The 20,302-nt window shown below is 38.3% G+C and overlaps 1 protein-coding gene across 4 annotated transcripts; it reads left to right on the top strand.

Moving 5' to 3' along the window:
• The first annotated feature begins 6,597 nt into the window (after nucleotides 1-6,597).
• LOC115624692 (mpv17-like protein) lies at nucleotides 6,598-20,302 on the top strand. Of its 4 annotated transcripts, XM_030519502.1 has the most exons (4): nucleotides 6,599-6,861; nucleotides 6,922-7,013; nucleotides 7,595-7,707; nucleotides 19,965-20,302. In XM_030519502.1, the coding sequence occupies exons 1-4, from the start codon at nucleotides 6,730-6,732 to the stop codon at nucleotides 20,210-20,212; spliced, it is 585 nt and encodes a 194-aa protein (XP_030375362.1). In that variant the 5' UTR covers nucleotides 6,599-6,729; the 3' UTR covers nucleotides 20,213-20,302. The 4 variants fall into 4 exon arrangements, with proteins under 4 accessions (XP_030375365.1, XP_030375362.1, XP_030375364.1 ...); XM_030519505.1 differs by lacking the exons at nucleotides 7,595-7,707; nucleotides 19,965-20,302 and adding an exon at nucleotides 7,169-7,370 and having other exon boundaries at nucleotides 6,598-6,861; XM_030519504.1 differs by lacking the exons at nucleotides 6,599-6,861; nucleotides 6,922-7,013 and adding an exon at nucleotides 7,181-7,387.

Consider the following 20,302-nt stretch of genomic DNA (forward strand, 5'->3'; position numbering starts at 1 on the left):
TCATGCTGTAGAAAAAAACGGTGAGAAGATATACTGCACAGCTCGGCAATTCGATGATCATTTTGGGGGAAATTTTTTTGCTTTGAAACTTGGTCCTTAATGACACTTGTAACTTCTCCAACTTGAAATACGATAGGCGGGGTTGGCTTCAAGATAATTGGTTGGTGGGAGCACAAAGCTATTTGTTGCTGGATTTGGTTTGAAGGCCTTTTTTAAATGGGCGGCAAATACATTTGCCTTCTCTTCCTTGCTGCGAGCCCACTTTCCTCTTTGTGTACGTAATGGTGATTCACTTTCGATTGGTGGACATACGCCTGATTTAGCTTTCCACAATGGGAATCGTTTGCTGTTTGGGGAGAGTTGCTCCATATAATCCATTTGAGCTCGGTGTTTTTCATCTGCTAGGGCTTTGCGTAGTAGATGGTTGGCTATTTTTAACCGCTCCTTCGATTCAGATGATCTGTGGGCTTGCCACTCCCGCCGAAGTTTTCTCTTATTGCGAAGCAGCTCTTCAACGAGCCTGGGGACACGGCTGCATTTGTGAAGTTTATTAGCTGTATGTTATTGGAGTCGAATGTTTTGCCGCCAGTGACATTACAGACACTAATGCTTAAACTGAGGTATCTATGTCATTTTTGCAATAAATGCTAGGGCGGTCATCAATATGGGAACTTACGTACTTCCTGTATTTAAGCCAATCTGTTTCTCTAGAAGTTAGAAAATGTGGGCGTTCCAATAACTGTGGATGGTCACAAAGGTGCAGAAGGATCGGCGAGTGATCCGATGATAGGTCTGATAAGTGCTCCACACGAATCTGAGCCTGAGGCACTCTTCTTGTAACAGCAAAATCTATCAAGTCGGGTTGCTTCTTTGGATCTGTGGGCCAATATGTAGGCCAGCCCGGAGAAATAAAATCAAGCTTGTTTCTCGGTGTTATTATGGCGTTATATAGTTGTCTTCCTTTCGGGGTGATGAGTCGGGATGGGTGTGTTTGGCAATGTAGTCACCAGCTGCTATAAACCGGTCACCTAACAGATCGAAGAATTTTACAAATTCTGCTTCAGAAACAGAGAAGCGCGGTGGGCAGTATATGCTGCGGATATGCTTAAGTAGCCGCTTTGAGTTTCGATTTAAATTGTTGTGGCCTGTAAATAAGTTGTAGCAAATGATGGCAGCGGATAGTGTCTGATGCGATGTTTTATAAGAATGCCAGTACCTCCATGAGCCTTACAATCGGGGTGGTTTGTCACATAGAAGTTGAAGCCATTGAGATGAAAATAATTTTTGTTTGTTAGGTGAGTCTCTGATATGAGCATGGCGTCAATGTCATGATGATCGAGGAACTGCAAGAGCTCGCATTTGTGCTGTGAAATGCCATTTGCATTCCAGAAACATATTTTTAGAGAGACCATTTAATTAGATTTCTGTTTGATAAGTAATTCCAGGAGGAGATTTTGATTGCGCATAATTTCCTGCATCGTTTGTTGTATTGCTACCATTGTATTGGTGAGAGTTGCCAGAATTGATTCAATTCCACTAGGCAATTGGGATGGATTCGCATTGGGCTGCTGAGCAGTCATTTCTGGCCTCTGTTGCGGTACCTGATGGTGCATTGTTCCTGCAGTGGTTTGTTGAAGTTTCGGTTTAGAAACTGAGGCATACGACTCGTTAGTGTTACTTAACGCCTGAGCAAAAGATACTCCTGGAATCGTAGCTGGTGGTATATACGGCAAGTTTTGTCGGATGACAGGGTTTCGAGCTGCGGTTTTTTGTTGGCTTATGCGACTTTTTAACTCTTTGTACACAGGGCAACCTCTATAGTTGGCAGTATGGTTTTCCCCACAAGTGCTACATTTCTTCGCAGATGGGTCCTCCTTATTTACGGGGCAGGGCTCAGAGGGGTGTACATCCCCGCAGGCAACGCAGACTGCACGTAGGGTACAATAGGTTTTTGTATGCCCATATTCCTGGCAGTTTGTGCATTGGACAGGTCCATTTCGCTTATGCGGTTCCTCAACTGTAATTCTACGGTGCAGTAGATATTGCAGCTTATAAATTTTGTGAACTTCGTTTTTACCTTTAGGCATGGAGTCAGGTGTCAATTCTACCTTGAACATTGGTTGGGGAATTTTATTTTTGTTTATTATGTTTATTATGCCATTTTGACTTCAAAGCCCTTATCTTTTAGTGCATCTTTTATCTCTTCGACTGGAACGGTTGGCTCTATTCCTTTGATGACCACTTGTAGTCCCTTGCTACTTTTAAGTTGGTACGTGTAGTAACTCATTTTTTCATCGTTGAGGTATTTGGCCACTGATCCATAGTTTTTTTCGTCGTTGACTTGTATTTTAATTTCATTGATGTTACCTCTTCTTATCGACGTAACATAGAATTTGTTTTCGCCAATTTTATTACTGAGTTTTTTAACCAAATCTGTACAATTTGATTGACGCACATAAATAGGTGGCGGCTTTAGTTTCTTGGCCTTTGGTGTTTCAACTCTATTTTCTTCGGCTTCGCTGAGAATCGCGAATCTATTGTTTTTCAGCGCTTCATTTGGCACCGTGTTTTCCGATGTTTTTGTTATTTTGGGTGCGTTGGTTTTTATACCCTGTACCCGTAGGGTAAAAAGGGTATATTAGGTTTGTGCAAAGTATGTAACATACAGAAGGAAGCATCTCCGACCCCATAAAGTATATATATTCTTGATCAGCATGACGAGAGAAATCGATCTAGACATGTCCGTCCGTCTGTCCGTCTGTCCGTCTGTCCGTCCGTCTGGATGAACGCGAGGATCTCAGAAACTATGAAAGCTAGAATAACCAAAGTTGGCATCCAGATTCTCCTAGGTCCGAGTAAGGACGAGTTTATTTTTTTTTTTTTAATTTTCCCCCCCTTCCCCCGCTACAGAATTTCGTCAATAGCGTCCACATTTCAAATGCTACCTAAACCAAACTTTGCACACATAATTTATATATAATTGTCTACTGTTGTTAAAAATTTTATTCAATTCGGTCAATTCTAAGAAAAGTTATTAGCGAAACAAATTCTCGCCAGTACAACCCCCACAAACTGCAGCAACAAGTTCGCTCTTCTTCTTCCTCTTTTTGTTGCTGCTATGGGCGCATATAACTCAGTGACGGAAGTTTACCTGGGTACAGGGTATTACACTGTCGGGCTTGCTCGACTGTAGCGTTCTCTCTTGTTTTTAGTTAATTGTGGGCTTAACCTTCTTTTAATTTGGACATAGCGATCGAGCCCGGTCTGTATTAGCGTTCTGCTTGCGCTCTTTGTACTTTTCGGTTTAGAGAGGGGCGCTGAGAGACTGTCGTTGTTGTTGTTGTAGTTGTCGTTGTTACAGTCGAAGACACAGTTGTAAGCGAAGGCAATGTACTGGTCGTTGTTGTTATCAGAAGCTCGTTGGTAAGGCTGCAGGGGTCTGGGGACGGGCACTGGGCACTCCATGGCTCACTTTGCAATGTGCTGACTGAGCATATTATAGCGGGCGAGAGAGAGCGTGCTCTCTCCGTGTCAACTTGCAGTGATGCAGTTGTTTCAGGTGCCGTTACCTCTGGTGAGCGTATGGTGAAGTATGCGTTGTTGGATAAGGATACCTTAGAGAAATATGTTATGAAAACAATAAACATATTGTTAATAACAATGAACATTTGCTCTCCGATGAGCAAAATGGGGTATATGTATAAAAAATATTAGAAAGCATTGAAGCTGAAAAAGGTGATATCTTTTTCTTGGATGCTGCTGGTGGTACAGGAAAAACATTTTTGCTAAACATACTGTTAGCGAAAGTGCGGCAAAATCAGAAAATACCCTTGGCTGTAGCTTCCTCTGGTATTTCAGCCACATTGCTCAACGGAGGTTGATTTACAAAATGTAGAAACACCACATTGCTCTATTTCAAAGCAATGCAATATGGCTAAGGTTCTTAATGACTGAAGTTTATTGTTTGGGATGGGTGCACTATGGCCCATAAAGGCGGCTTTGAAGCGTTAGATAGAACACTAAAGGATTTAAGAGATAATAACTCCTTAATGGGAGAAATTACTGTCCTTTTAGCTGGAGACTTTCGTCAAACGCTTCCAGTAGTGCCTCGAGGAACAAAAGCTGATGAAATAATAAAATAAAATAATAAAATAATAATAAGAAATAAAATCATGCTGAATATCATAATATAACAAGAGAGAACGCTACAGTCGAGCAAGCCCGACAGTGTAATACCCTGTACCCAGGTAAACTTCCATCACGGAGTTAAATGCGCAGAAAGCAGCACCAAAAAGAGGAAGAAGAAGAGCGAACTTGTTGCTGCAGTTTGGGGGGGGGGGGGGGGGTTGTACTGGCGAGAATTTGTTTCGCTAATAACTTTTCTTAGAATTGACCGAATTGAATAAACAACAGTAGATAATTATATATTACTTATGTGTGCAAAGTTTGCTTTAGGTAGCATTTGAAATTTGGACGCTATTGACGAAATTCTGTAGCGGGGGAAGGGGGGGAAATTAAAAAAAATAAATAAACTCGTCCTTTCTCGGACCTAGGACAATCTGGATGCCAACTTTGGTTATTCTAGCTTTTATAGTTTCTGAGATCCTCGCGTTCATCCAGACGGACGGACAGACGGACGGACAGACATGTCTAGATCGATTTCTTTCGTCATGCTGATTCAGAATATATATACTTTATGGGGTCGGAGATGCTTCCTTCTGCATGTTACATACTTTGCACAAACCTAATATACCCTTTTTACCCTACGGGTACAGGGTATAAAAATAAATAAATATGTTTTGTTTTCATTCTGTACCTCTTTATTTAAAATGCGTACATACACATGTTTGCGCATGATTGCAAACAACACATGCACGCACAAATACATAAATATGTACATACATGAATTTTTTATACGGTCATACTCGGGTAAAACCCGCGCAATACTCGAGACTATACTATACTCGTTCGATCAAACGCTCTTTCTGCAAAGTCTGGTTTACTTCGATCAGGACCTAGTCATCTTAAACGAAGTGACCGAACCTGAACTGTTTGATAGCAAACGAATCAAGACCGGTGCTTGTTCGTAAAAATAGAAAGATTGCTCATGCAAGTTCGATCATAAGAAAAATGCTCGTTTGCAGCCAAGCAAAGATCTGATTTGATTGAATTTTCAGCAAGGGTGGTCGAACATACTCGTTGCAGTTCTCTGAGCCATATGTACATACAAGGGCGTAGGCAGGGGGGGGGGGGGGCGGCGTTGCCCCCCTAGAAAAAATTTTGCCATATAAAGTCGATCACACGTTCATTATTATGACGCATTATTTCGCCTTAAAATGGATCTGAGTTAGATTTGTTGAAGTTTTTTCATTGATCATATGCATGTTATTTTTTAAATGCATCGTGCATTTTTTAATCAACATTGTAATTTTTTGGAGTCAATTCTTTCATAGTATCCATCATAGTGTAGGTGCGCACTAAGAACGACTTTTTTGAAAATTCGAAATGGGGGAAAGGAGTTTAAAAAATATTAGTTATAGTGGTCATGGGTGTGTACGTTTAACGAAATATTTTGGCAAGAACAAAAATGTAATGGTCTACTGGACAATTTTTTGTCAAGAACATTAAATGCTCACTTAAATACCATAAATGCCTTGCTACTGGTAACTAATAAGCTTAAAACATATGGGTAGGTCATGCACACAAACAAAAATACAATTTGAAACATTATATTGAGCCTGGTTAAGACGGGCAATACCTACTGGTAACCCATATCTCGCAGACTATGATACGCAACATTTTAGAAACAAATGCGTTTTGTGAATTCGCAGAAAATGTGTATTTTGGAATTTCACTCCCTCCCCCCTCTCCCTTTCGATTCTGGATTTTCCATAACTCCCGAAATTCTGAAAATCTCTCCAGTTAGTGATTATGAGTCCGTATGCCGTTCATAACGATAGGCTAATTTTACAGGAAGTTAAGACCATATACATATGTATAACATCTTTGTCAAGGAGCTAAAAGCGATCCAATTTTTGTATACCCTGTACCGAAAGGGTGAAAGGGTATAGTTTTGGACGAATGTATGTAACACACAGAAGGAGGCGTGGCTGACCCCAAAGACTGTATATATTATTGATCAGGGTGACAAGCCGAGTCGATATAGTCATGTACGTCTGACCATCTGTCTGTCCGTCCGTATGAACGCAAGGATCTCAGAAAGTATAAGAGCTGGAATAACCAAACTTGGTATCTAGATTCTCCTTATTAAATTAAAAAAAAAATTTATTTTAATTTTTTTTTTTTGTGGCTGTAACGACGATTGTAACGTTCTATCTTGTTATACTTTTCGATATCGCTGCGTTCATAAAGACAGACGGTTCGTCTTGTCATGCTGATCAAAAATAAATACATACATAGAAATTTTTTGTGGGGTCTGTCACGCCTCATTCTGTAAGTTACATACATACGCACTTAACTAGTATGCCCTTTTACCCTTGAGGTAATTTAAAGTTTTCTTTCGATTGCCTACACTTTTTTGCCCAAACAGTCAAGCAACGTTCGTCTTGTTCAGAGCTTTTTTTTTTACAGTTAAGCTTTGTCGGCGAAAAAAGTTGGGCGCTCTTCTCCGCAGCTGGCGTACATTTATTTTATTAAAGGCAGTAGTGATATTTGTTGACACTTTTGAAGTAGCACTTTATATATTCTGTTTCTGACCCATATAAGGCCATGTCGAGAATAGTTCCAGTCGCACAAAGATTTTTCCGCAAGTATCCCTTTATCACTAATAGTGTAGTTTATGGCAGCTTGTATGTAGGTGCAGAATACTCCCAGCAATACGTCTCAAAGCGCTGGAAACCAGTAAGTTAATGTAACTATTATGAAAAACATTTTCAACAAATTAAAGCACGTTTTGTTTAGCTATCAGAGGAGCCTGAGCCTATAGATTACGCAACTATAGGGCGCTATGCCGTGATGGGTACCACAATCTACGCCCCTTCGCTTTATGTTTGGTTTGTTAAGGCTTTATAACTAACTACCCATCTATGTCTTATTGTGCTTTTCTTTACAACCATTAGTTTCACTCATGCAATTTTTTCCATATAATAACGCACCGTGCATGTTAGCTCATATCTTTTCTTTATCAATTTGTTTAATTAAAATAAAGCATTCACTTGTAAGCTGCCCAAGCACTGTGTCTGCATCGAGTTTGAAGAGCATGTTAAATACGACGAAAGTAATCAAAGAGCGGGTATTATCTCTTCACAAGCATGTATATGGGAGCACAGAGCTTTAAATGTGAAAAGCTTTAAAAAGAACTTTAGCCCATATTGGAGCGCGTTGGCACCTATGTATCATACATGTGTAAATACAACCTGTAAGCTATGTAAGTGAATTAAGGGATGGTGTATAAAAGATGACACATGAACACGGTCTAATACATAGTACATACCTACAAACATACGAGTACATATGTATGTACATAAGTAGGTATTATACAACTTATAACACAAACATTTCATCATTGTGCACTCTTCCGCATATTATCTAAATTGTATACTATACATACATATGTCTTCAAATTTATTCTTAGGTACAAATGGCTAGATCGCACATATTTTGGAACGGATAAAAATATCATTATAAGGAAACTTCTGCTGGACCAATTTATTTTAACTCCTTACTTGCTAACTGCTTTTTATGTCGGTAAGGTTAATAAACATATGTATATGATATTTATGAACATACATATGTATGTATATATACCATCTTAATAATTATACTAGCAGATCTCGCCCATCTTTGGTGGGCTAAGCGTTTTTGCTAACAATTATATATTTATTTCAAGAAGGGTAGAACCTTTTTAACTACGAAATAGCAAATTACTTTGATAGTATAATAAATTTACATCAGAATCGTATCTCTGCGTGTATGTATGCAGCACAAAGTTGAACCAAATCAGCAACAACAAAAGCTACGGGCAGAGCATGGGCAGCGATTTTATTTATGGCTATAAAGTGAAGAATAGAAGCGGTTTTGGAAAATTCAAACTCCAAAGGGGGGAAAAATGGAACCAACGTTTGTATGATATATCTAAAATTTTCATTTTATTAACTTTAAACGTAGTTTGTATAAGAAAGAATACAAAAAAAAGCAAGGAATGCTAAAGTCGTGTAGGATCAACTATTAAATACCTGCACCACCCCACAAAAAAAAAAATTAATTAAATATTCCATACAGGTGCGTGTCTATGCGTGTTTGTGTACTTTTACATATGTATGTGTGCATTACATATATCAAACTAGCAACAAATACAGGTGCGGACAGAGCTTGGGCTTGGTTATATGATTATAACTTTCTTTCTAATCAACCTATCATAATAAAACTTTGGGTACGGATATATAATCACTAACTGGGTGTGACTACCAAATTAGTTTAAAATTCCAGAATAACGGGAGTTATAGAAAATCGCAAATAGCGGGGAAGTGAGGGGTGCATCGAGGAAAATGAACAAACTTGATCTTTCTCAGGCGTAGGACAATCTGGATACCAAGTTTGGCTATTCTACCATTTATACTTTCTGAGGTCCTTGCGCTCATACAGACAGACGGACAGTCAGACATACAGGCGGCCATGGCTATATCGACTCGTCTTGTTACCCTGATCAAGAATATATATATACTTTGTGGGGTCTGCCACGCCGTGTTTATATGCGTGTATCTATGCAGCACAAAGTTGAACCAAAGCAGCAACAACAACAACAGCTGCGGGCAGCGCTGCAGGCTTCGCATGGGCAGCGATTTTATTTATGGCTTTAACTTTCTTCAAAATTGACCTATCATGATGAAACTTAACATACGGACACATAATCACTAACTGAATGTGACTACCAAATTTGAGTTCGAAATTCCAAGAATTAAGGGAGTTATGAAAAAAAAAACACAAATTGTGGGGGAGTGAGGGAGTGTATCAGAAAAAAACAAGCTCGATCTGCCTAGGGCTTAGGGGAACCTGAGTTGCTGAGATCGTTGCGCACATGCCAAGAATTACGGGAGTTATAGAAAATCGTTAATAGGGGGGGAGTGGGGGGTGGATCAGAAAAAATGAACAAACTCGTCCTTTCTCGGGCTCAGGAGAATCTGTATACCAAGTTTGGTTATTCTAGCTCTTATACATTCTGAGATCCTTGCGTTCATACAGACAGACAGACGGACATGGCTATATCGACTCGGCTTGTCATGCTGATCAAGAATATATATACTTTGTGGGGTCTACCAAGCCTCCTTCCATGTGCACTCGCACAAAACTAATATACCCTTGTACTCTTTGGGTACAGGGTATAATAAAACGCTTTGATATTTACATCCGAAGGAATTTACCAAAATGTGTTAGAAATATGCGAACTTATCTGTGGGGCGATCACAAACTAAAATGGCAATATTTGAAGTTTGTCATGAGAACCAATCATTGTTTTCATCCAATTTCAAATTTCGAATATATGCCAAAAAATCACATTTGGTTTTTATAACCTATAAAAAATAACAAAAACAAGTAAAAAAGCTGAAGTCGTTTGTCCCGACTTTGAAATACTCTGTAGATATCTTTAGAATAATTATAGAAATTAAAAAAATAAGAAAATTAAAAAAAAATTTTGGATCGATTTTACCTCTCTCGGTTTTCTAACTCACCTAAAGGGTGTATAATTGGTCATATACAAAGTAATTGAGTCTATTTGAACGTATGTTTGTTTATGCGCGTCTATTCGAGCAGCAAATATATTTATGGCTATAACTTCTTGTTATATCGGTCTATCATAGTGAAACTTAGCATTCGGACACATAATGACTAACTGGGGGTATTTCCCAAATTTGAAATTCGAAATTCCAAGAATTGCGGAAGTGACGAAAAAGACTTAAAAAGACATATTGGACTAAAATATGGTATTTCTAGGTCTCCTAGTCTCCGAGATATAGGCGATTATACGAATGGAAAATGGGGAAAACCCCCATAGGCGGCAAGTGGGCGGGGGGGGGGGGGGGGGGGGAATCACAAAAATAAAACAAACTTGCACAGCGTACACACATAAGGCATTTTTGTGCAAAATTTGGTGTCTCTAGCTCTTATAGTCTCTGGCCTGTCACGCTGATCAAGAATATATGTATATACTTTGTGGGGTCTGCCACGCCTCCAAAAATAAGGCATCTTTGTGCAAAATTTGGTGTATCTAGCTCTTATAGTCTCTGAGATCAGGCACTCGAGACATACACAGACACACACAAATACACACATACACGCATAATTATTCTACACATATGTACCGAGTATTTCGAAGTCGGGATACATGACTTTATATATTCTTGATCAGCGTGACAAGTCGAGTTGGTATAGCCATGTCCGACTCAAATTTGGCAAATTCATTCATATAGTAATTATGTGTCTGTGTACCAAGTTTCAACATGATAGGTTAATTATGAAGAAAGTTATAGCCATATACATAATCTCTGCCCAATCTCTGCCCGCAGGGGTTACTGCTTTGACTTATATTTTTACTGCATACAAGCACGCATAGACGCGATTCTGATGTAAATCTATGCTGTTGAAATTGTACATAAACACTTATGTCTCTAGGCATGTGTTAAATATTTTATATTTAACTAGCAGGTATTGCCCGTCTTAACCCGGCTCAATATAATGTTTCCAATTGTATATATTTTGTGTGCATAACCTACCCATATGTTTTCACCTTATAAGTTACCAGTAGGAAGGCATTTAAGGTATTTAAATGAACATTTTCTGTTCTTGACAAAAAATGGTTCAGTACTCCGTTACATTTTTGTTCCAAACTATTTCGTTAAACGAACATGACCACTATAACTAATATTTTTTAAAGCTCGTTTTCCCCCCTTTGGAGCTAGGATTTTCCAAAAGCCTTTCTTAGTGTGCTCCTACACTATGATGGATACTATGAAAGGATACTTGAGTCCAAATTTCATCTTTTTCCGTTTGGGCTGTGCGTTGATCACCAATTAGTCAGGACAAACTGTTTTATATATAGAGATAACGCAACGTTTTAAGATAGACTATGTGCAAAAAAGGGGAATAATTATAAGGGTATATCCTAATTTTAAATTCACATTTGAGTCTTTTCGTGCCATATTGAGTCAATACGGTCACGCACAAACTCGGAATATGAAACACGGCACTCGTGTCAATGCCGTGCAGCGATGAGCCACGATCAAAAAGCACTGACAATTCTCATCTCAATTTGCTAGAGTAAAACTTTCGATAGTTGAAGCCACCGATACCATCAAAATATCGAAGTTTGAATGCAATAAGCAGAATATTTAAATAATAAAATCCTATTATTTATTGAGATCAATAAGAACAAATCATATACATACATACATCTGCCCGCAATGCGAAGCAGAATATGCGTAGCTCCGTTATTCGGTTTCTGCTTTACTATCGCTTACGCAGTCGTTGCCTAGCGACGGTAACTGTAAACTTTTGGCGTTTTGCCTTTGTAATTAAAATTGGTCAAAACGAAAGAAGAAGAGCGAGCCAATGACTTGCAGTTGTTGTTGTTTTTAGAGCATTATTTTTTTTACAATCAAACAACTGTGTTCGATTGCCCAATGTATACATTGATACGAATGTACATACATACTATATTCATACACAGGCATACATACATACATATGTATGTTTCTCTTTACTTTTTCAACCGTACGTAGAGAACCGCACACATAGACACGAACTGTTGCTTGTTGTGTGTGCGAGTGTGTGTATGTGATGTCTCCAACTATTTGATATTTGTTGTTGCTGCATAAAGTTATTAATGAAAACCCTCATGCCAAATGCACTAAACAAAGAAAAAATTACTTTTAAAAATGTTATATAATTTTCAATTAATTTACATTTCTTGCTCTGTCAGTGCAAGACGAATGTACATACATACATATGTAGATACATATGTACATACATAGATGTGCACATATGTATGGACATTCACACATTAGTGTCTCACATTTTGCTTTGGCTATTTCAATCGTTTGCACGCAACTACACGAACAGCTGCTTGCATGTGTGTGTGTGTGTGTGTGTGTGTGTGTATGTATACTTAGTTGTCCCCAACTGTTTGATATTTTGTATTGTTTGTTCTGCCTGCATTTGTAAAATTCATATTTTGAAAATCCTTGAATGCAAAGTTGTAGATTTAGTTACGTAGATTACATTATCCAAATTTTAAATCGATCGGATTAAATTTATAACACAAACTTTTCATTTGAAATAGTGAATAAATATTAAAACCCCAATAATTCAAGCTCCAACACAAATTTCGAAAATCTGAGTATGCAGTTTTCTTTGTATTCTTTAATTGATTTTATAAACCATCGATCGGTTGAAAAATGTGGATTTTTCAAACAAACTTTGGAGCTACTTTTCCCCCCTTTGGAGCTCGAATTTTCCAAAATCCCTTCTTAGTGCGCATCTACACCATGATAGAATACTTGAGTCCAAATTTCAGCATCCTAGCTTTTACCGTGTGGGCTATTGACGCGGTTTGCTTTTGTGCCCCAACATTTTTTTTACAGGAAAACTCCCATATTTTAGGCCCCAAAAAAAATATCAAAAAACCAAGTATACAGTTTTTCTTGGAATTGTTCTGAGAGTATACAAACTAAGTTTAAAGTTAATCAGATTTTTCATACAAACGTTGGAGCCTGTTTTCCCCCCTTTGGAGCTCGAGTTTTCCAAAATCCCTTCTTAGTGGGGACCTAGAATAAAAAGGATACTTGAGTCCAAATTTCAGCTTCCTAGCCTTTACCGTTTGGGCTGTGCGTTGATCACCAATCAGTCAGTCAGTCAGTCAGTCAGTCAGGACAAACTGTTTTATATATATAGATAAGCCACGAGACTTATTTCCGTTTGAAATCTGATATTACTGTAGATCTGATCCCCCGCTATCATATTCAAATTAAGAATATTTGTTGACCAACATTGTACCGGAAGAATACAAGCTCTTACAATGTTTGCCAATACCATAGCACAACATTGTACACCTGCAAATCCTGATATAAATATATTATCATTAGCTTGATGCCATGAAGTACGTAAAATTCTTGATGAGTCGTTAATTCTCATGTAAGCACTAGTATAAAGCATCATATACTTTTTGTCTAGATATCGAAAACTGTCGCGTTACATTAATATTTTCAAGACGCTCAGTAACTACGACAATACCAGCATTATTGGAGTTTCTTGGAAGCATGTTAGGAAGATTTTCAGTAACTTCAAAAACTTCTTGTGCAAACAATACCGCCTGACCTCGGCTGTTCAAACTGTGACAAATCTGTAATAACTTCTGGAATAGGCCCTGGATCCAGATTATTCCGAAACGATTCAGTCTTTTTCTTCGAATTTAAATGAGTCTTGCAGCTGTTACAAACAACTAAGCCATTTTTATACCCTGTACCCAAAGGGTACAAGGGTATATTAGTTTTGTGCGAGTGCACATGGAACACACAGAAGGAGGCTTGGTAGACCCCACAAAGTATATATATTCTTGATCAGCATGACAAGCCGAGTCGATATAGCCATGTCCGTCTGTCTGTCCGTCTGTATGAACGTAAGGATCTCCGAAAGTATAAGAGCTAGAATAACCAAACTTGGTATACAGATTCTCCTGAGACCGATAAAGGACGAGTTTGTTCATTTTTTCTGATCCACCCCCCCACTCCCCCCCTATTACTGATTTTCTATAACTCCCGTAATTCTTGGAATTTTGAACTAAAATTTGGTAGTCAAATTAGGTTAGTAATTATATATCCGTATACCAAGTTTCATTATGATAGAATGATCGGAAAGAAAGTTATAGCCATATAAACAGGCCCAATGCACACATACATACATATGTACAAGTATGTATGTATGTATGTATGTATGATGTAAATGTATGTATGCATGCATGGAATATTTTATATTTAATTAGTTAATATTTAGTTAATTAATTAAACTAATTTAGTTAATTAATTTAATTAAATTAATTAATTAATTAAATTACTTTTTTGTGGGGTGGTACAGGGTATTTAAGAGTTGAGCCTGCTCGACTTTAGCATTCCTTTCTTGTTAAGTTTAAGTTCATCGGGCAAATAAGGTGTTATACTTGTAGTACTGTATACAGTCCACTTTGAAATTTGATTCGGGTAGCATCGTTTAGTGCAAATTTCACAAATTTTATCACAAAATGTGTTAATTGCACGTATAAAAGCCGCTTTACCTGCTCTATCTAATTCCCTAGAATCAATATTATGCTGCCGCATGTGCTGCAAACGGGCTGCTCTATCTTCCGCTGTTTGTGAGGCTCGATACTCAGCACTATGTTGCCGCATGTGGTGCAAACGAGTTGCTCTATCTTCTGCTGACTGTGAGGCTCGATTCTCAGCACTATAGTATGTTGCCACATGTGCTGCAAACGGGCTGCTCTATTATCTCCTGATTGTAAGGCTTTATATTTTTTCATATAAAGTCGCTTCTTATTTTTTCTCTCCATCTCTTCATCGTTTGAGAGTTCTGTAATTTTTTCTATCATTTTTTTTGTGTCGTAGTTTTATTTTTCATTTTTGTTCCCACGAGTAATGGACAATTAAACGGTCAAAATAATAAAAAAGGTAGAATATAAGTAAAAATAAACTTTAACAAATAAAACAAAGCACCTAACTCTTCAACCAAGCAGTTGCGATTTGCTAGCGCCAAAAATATAATACTAAATAATGCCCAAAATAAAAATAAAATATTGTCTAAAATGATCATGCAATTAATAATAATTGTATTTTCATCAATCCTTGACCCCTGTGAAAATTTTCAAGAGGATCAGACTTCTGGAAATTGGTAAAAATGACTCTGAAAGATTCCGTTAGATACAGACGTATGTACATACAGGACTACTTATGCTTAAGGCAGACTTTGGGAAACAAAAATGTTAAACACAAAATAAAAGTCTTAATAAAGACTGTTTCAAGAGAAATATATATAGAAAATATATATAATTTATATAAATTAAAAGGAAACTCCCTTTTTGTAAGTGGCCAAAGGCTCAAAAAATATATATACATATCAGAGAACTGCAACGAGTGTGTTCGACCACCCTTGCTGAAAATTCAATCAAATCAGATCTTTGCTTGGTTGCAAACGAGCACGAACGAGTTGAATACTCTCAGCATTTTTCTTATGATCGAACTTGCAATCTTTCCATTTTTACGAACAAGCACCGGTCTTGATTGGTTTGCTTTCGAGCACACCAGGCTCGTTCACTTTGCTTATTGCGGTCGGTTCGAACGAGTACCGGCCTTGACTGGTTTGCTTTCGAACAGTTCAGCCATTGCGCGAGTTGTACTCGGGTTTTCGCAGGTTTCACCCGAGTTTTACGGTCATACTGCATGTATGTACATATGTATGTATTTGTGCGTGCATGCGTTGCTTGCAATTATGCGCAAACATGTGTATACATATGTATGTGCGTATTTGCTTGTCTTGTGTTATTTAATATTGAATCTAAAAACAATCTTATGCATAAGCACTTTTCTTAGGTCAGACGCACTGCACACTTAGTAGAGAAATTTATCCTATACTTAAACATAATACAAATAAGCTTAGCGCAAGCTATCAATAGGTTGCAAAGCAGAGATACTGCTACTCGAAAAGGATGGCGAAAGAAAACCATGCTCTTTTCAATAAGCGAGCCTCAAAAGCTCGTCTTTGCTTTGAATCGGCTGTACGCTCTCATTCTTCGCACGTTTTGCATGTACTATGCCTCTATTCTATCTTGGTTTTCAGCCGTGTTAACTGTTCATTAATATAGATGGGAGCCGGAGAGTCAACCCCAAGCATTTGCAAGCTTAGTGGTTTTTTTTCCTCCCGAAGGTAAGCTGCAACTGACCTCAGCAAAGTGCTTTTCTCCTGAATATTATAAAATTTAATTATTATGTCGGCATCTACCTGGGACACGTACGTTTTCCCCCTCAACATGAGGGACACCGTGCACTCTCACATCACACGCCACATTTGCATTCAGCTGAAGAGCGAGTTTCACCACCAGCCCACCAACCCGATCCCTCAGTGAACTCAGCTCGCCAACCTCGCGCTCCAAGTTGTTAACCCTATTGTGAAGCGAATCCACAGTGTCTTGCAGCTTTTTCATCTCCCCAGCTAGACGCTCCAGCAGCAAGTGGTGAATACGCTGCTCAGCATATTGGATGTGATGAGGTTGGCCTGCTCCTCGAAGTGCAGATTGATCATAGCTATGATCTTGGATGAGAGAGCATCAGATTGACGGTCTTCCTTAAGCTCAGTATTGGTGTTTTCGCATTGCATGCAATTTTGTATTTGAGTTGGTATATGAAGCTGTGGCTGTGTGTTCGCGTTTTGCTATTGTAATGTGTACTTGTATTTTAGCGCGCGCTTAATGCTTCAGACGAAGATGTGAACTATTGTTATCAGTGCTTTTGTTTTGAGTTTTTCTCAGATGTATTTTAATTTATTGCAAAATGAAAGTTGTTTGGTGAAGCAAAACATTTATTAATTTTACAGTTTACGAAAGATGTTCAATTAACATTGACTTTTTGAAGTTATTTTTGAATTTTCCGGAGATAGTATTGGCAGCATGGAACCAAATCCAGGATATGCGTCGTCAGCTCAACATCGACTGGAAAAAGCCAGAGAACCAAAGCTTCGATTCCGCATGCTTCTTCGGGGCCCAAAGTCTACTGAATCAGTTTCTTTGCAAATAAGAGCCACAAGAACGAACGCCGTCTGGACAATCTGCAGACATCACCGTGCGGCTACCACAAATTACAATTCCACCGTTCGACGGACGCTATGTAATCTGGCCCGCCTTCAACGACCTGTTCCAGGAACTGATAAATAGGATAAAGCTGCAAAGCCCTCAGAAACAAACGATAGCAAAGCAATCCGGCTGCTCCACGACACCATCGTTAAAACGCTTAGCGCTTTGAAGCAGGTGGGCCTGGATCCAGTCGAACTCAAATGGGACAGCATGCTGTTATATATTCTAAGAAAAAAGTTGGATAGATTCAATTTAGTCCTACTGGAGCAAGAAACCAAGGACTCAACTGAATTGCAATCTGTTCCTGGACTTTCTTAACCGTCGCTTCCGAGCACTGGAGGTAACAAGGAACAGCAACCCACCAGACAACGCCACCACCGAAGCGGCAGTGACCAGAAAGCTAAGGTCTAAAAGAGCCTGCTGTTACTGCATGCTGACTGGCATGTGACGCACGTGGCCCGACGATGGGCCTGGGTTCGAGAAACTAACTGATGTCCTAAATGCATCATCACCACGCACAGCTCTCGGGAATGCTCAAGCAGACAGTGCTTCCGATGCCAACAGCCGCATCATACATTGCTACACAACGACAGCGGAATAACGGCGGCAGCAGTCATCAGCCAACCAGAAATAAACCAAGTATAAAGATAATTTGAGTTATAATTCTACACTTTCACAAGTCACTTGTGTCCAAATTTGAGCAGCTTAACTAACCATTTGGGCCGTGCGTTGATTGCACATACATACGTGTATCTTCATACAATAATTCCAATGTTGTTCCAATTTTTTAACAACAATTCATACCCCACCGTAAACCTAATGAAGTCCCAATGAAAAACAAGTGGATAAGCTAAAAATACTCTGTACTATACAAGTATGTGGACTAATTATAGAAATTTAAAGCAGGGACCGCAAATAATGATTATTTTGTTTTTTTTTTAAACGAAAAAATCATTCTCTTATAGTAACTTTTGGAAAGCGAGGAATTTACTGACATCCTTTTAAGGATTATCTATGTATTTTCACTATGATTTATAAATATTAATTTGTATTCATTCGCTCACAATTTAATGATTAATTTTGAGTTTTACTTTAAAAATTAACCAATAATCATTATAAATGATTATTCTTTGAGTTTTATTTTTTTGATCAAAAATAAAACTCAAGCTGAAATTTTGTCTGTTTCATAAGGATTAAGGACAAAATTTATATATATCCTTAATCAGTGAGTCAAGGGGAACATTTTTAATTAACTAAATAATTAATTTATTAATTAATTATTTTTAAAATCACAAATGCGAATGTATATAAAAAAATTAAGAAAATAAAAAAAAAATTGTGATCGATTTTACCTCTCTCGGTATTCGAACTCACGTAAAGGGTTTATAATTGCACATTTACATAGCATTTGCGTCTGTGTGAGTGTATGTATGCCTATGCGCAACTATTCGTGTCTGTGTAAACATGTGTGCAGTCAACCAAAGCACCAGCATCAACAACAGCCGCGGGCAGCGCTTGAGCAGCAAATATATTTATGGCTATAACTTCTCGTTAAATCGGTCTATCATAGTGAAACTTGGCATACGGACACATAATAACCAACTCGGGGTATTTCTAAAATTTTAGTTCGAAATTCCAAGAATTACGGGAGTTACGATTTGTGGTGTAGAGGGGGGAGGGAGGGAAATTCCAAAATATGCATTTTCTGCGTATTCACATAAGGCATCTGGGACTAAAATTTTGTGTTCCTAGGTCTTATAGTCTCCGATATATAGGCGATTATACGAATGGAAAATCGGGAAAACCCCCATAGGGGGGAAGTGGGGGGGGGGGGGGGAATCAAAAACATAAAACAAACTCGTATAGAATACACACATAAGGCATCTTTGTACAAAATTTGGTGTCTCTATCTCTTATAGTCTCTGAGATCCAGGTGTTCATATGGACGGACAGACTGACAGACGGAATATGATCAAGAATATATATACTTTGTGGGTCTGCCACGCCTCCTTCTGCCTGTTAAATTTTTCAGCTCCCGCAAACCTAATATACTACTGTACATTTCATGTACAGAGTATAAAAACCAGGTATGCAACTTTCTTTGTATTCTTTTATTGATTTTAGAAACCAAGTTTTAAGTCGATCGGTTGAAAAATGAGGATTTGTCAAACAAACTTTGGAGCTCGTTTTCCTCCCTTTGGAGCTTGAATTTTTCAAAATCACTTCTTAGTGGGAACCTTCGCTAGGATCCTTGAGCCCAAATTTCAGCTTCATAGCTCTTGCCGTTTGGGCTGTGGGCTGTTGACGCGGTTTCCTTTTGTGCCCCATTTTTTTTACAGGAAAACTCCCATACTTCAGTCCCCAAAAAAAATTTCAAAAAACCAAGTATACAGTTTATCTTGGAATTTTTCTGAGAGTAAACAAACTAAGTTTAAAGTTAAACAGATGAAAATTTTAGATTTTGCAAAATCCCTTCTTAGTGGGCACCTACACTATGAAAGGATACTTGAGTCCAAATTTCAGCTTCCTAGCTTTTACCGTTTGGGCTGTGCGTTGATCACCAATCAGTCAGTCAGGACAAACTGTTTTATATATATAGAGATTTGAGTTCAAAATTCCAAGAATTACCGGAGTTAGGAAAAACACGAATTGCGGGGGTGTGGGGGGGGGGGGGGGGGTGTATCAGAAAAAAAACACAAACTCGATCTGCCTAGGGCTTAGGAGAACCTCAATGCCAAGTTTGGTTATTGTACTTGCTGAGATACATACATACAGACAGACGGACAGACCGACGGTCGGGCGGACATAGCTATAACGATTTGTCTTGTCATCCTGATCAATAATATATATACTTTGTGTAGTCTGCCACGCCTTCTTCTGTGTGTTACATACATTCGCACAAAACAAGTATAGCCTTTCACGCTTTGGGTACCGGCTATAAAAAGGTCAATCAAGAGCGCAGCCGCATGTTTTGCCATATGACACACACCGAGGGGAAATTTAGAATTGTTTCGATATTTTGGGATCTTATTAATGCACATTTGCAAATATGTAAATATATTGTACTGTTTCATAAGATTCGCTAATGCCTTAACCTTTTCTGTTATTTTACACACAGGTATGTCTTTAATGGAAGGATCGGAGGACATCTTTTTGGAACTACGCGAAAAGCTTTTACCTACGTTTATACGTTCTTGCTGCTTTTGGTTGCCTGTACAAGCTTTAAATTTTCGGCTTGTATTGCCACAGTATCGTATAATCTATATGGGTATTTGTGGCTTTATTTGGGTTAATATATTGTGTTGGACCAAGCGGGAAGGTATTAAGGACCAGTCATTACGGACGAAGCCCAATGTGACAAGGTAGTCAAAACTAAGCAGCATGAAAATCAATCCGATAATAATAATGATGCTATTTTTATAAATGTAATGAAAAAAAAATCCCAAAATTAACTTA

Source organism: Scaptodrosophila lebanonensis, unplaced genomic scaffold (genome assembly GCF_003285725.1).
Source record: "Scaptodrosophila lebanonensis strain 11010-0011.00,11010-0021.00 unplaced genomic scaffold, SlebRS2 tig00000061-arrow-pilon, whole genome shotgun sequence".
Classification (NCBI taxonomy): Eukaryota; Metazoa; Arthropoda; class Insecta; order Diptera; family Drosophilidae; genus Scaptodrosophila; species Scaptodrosophila lebanonensis.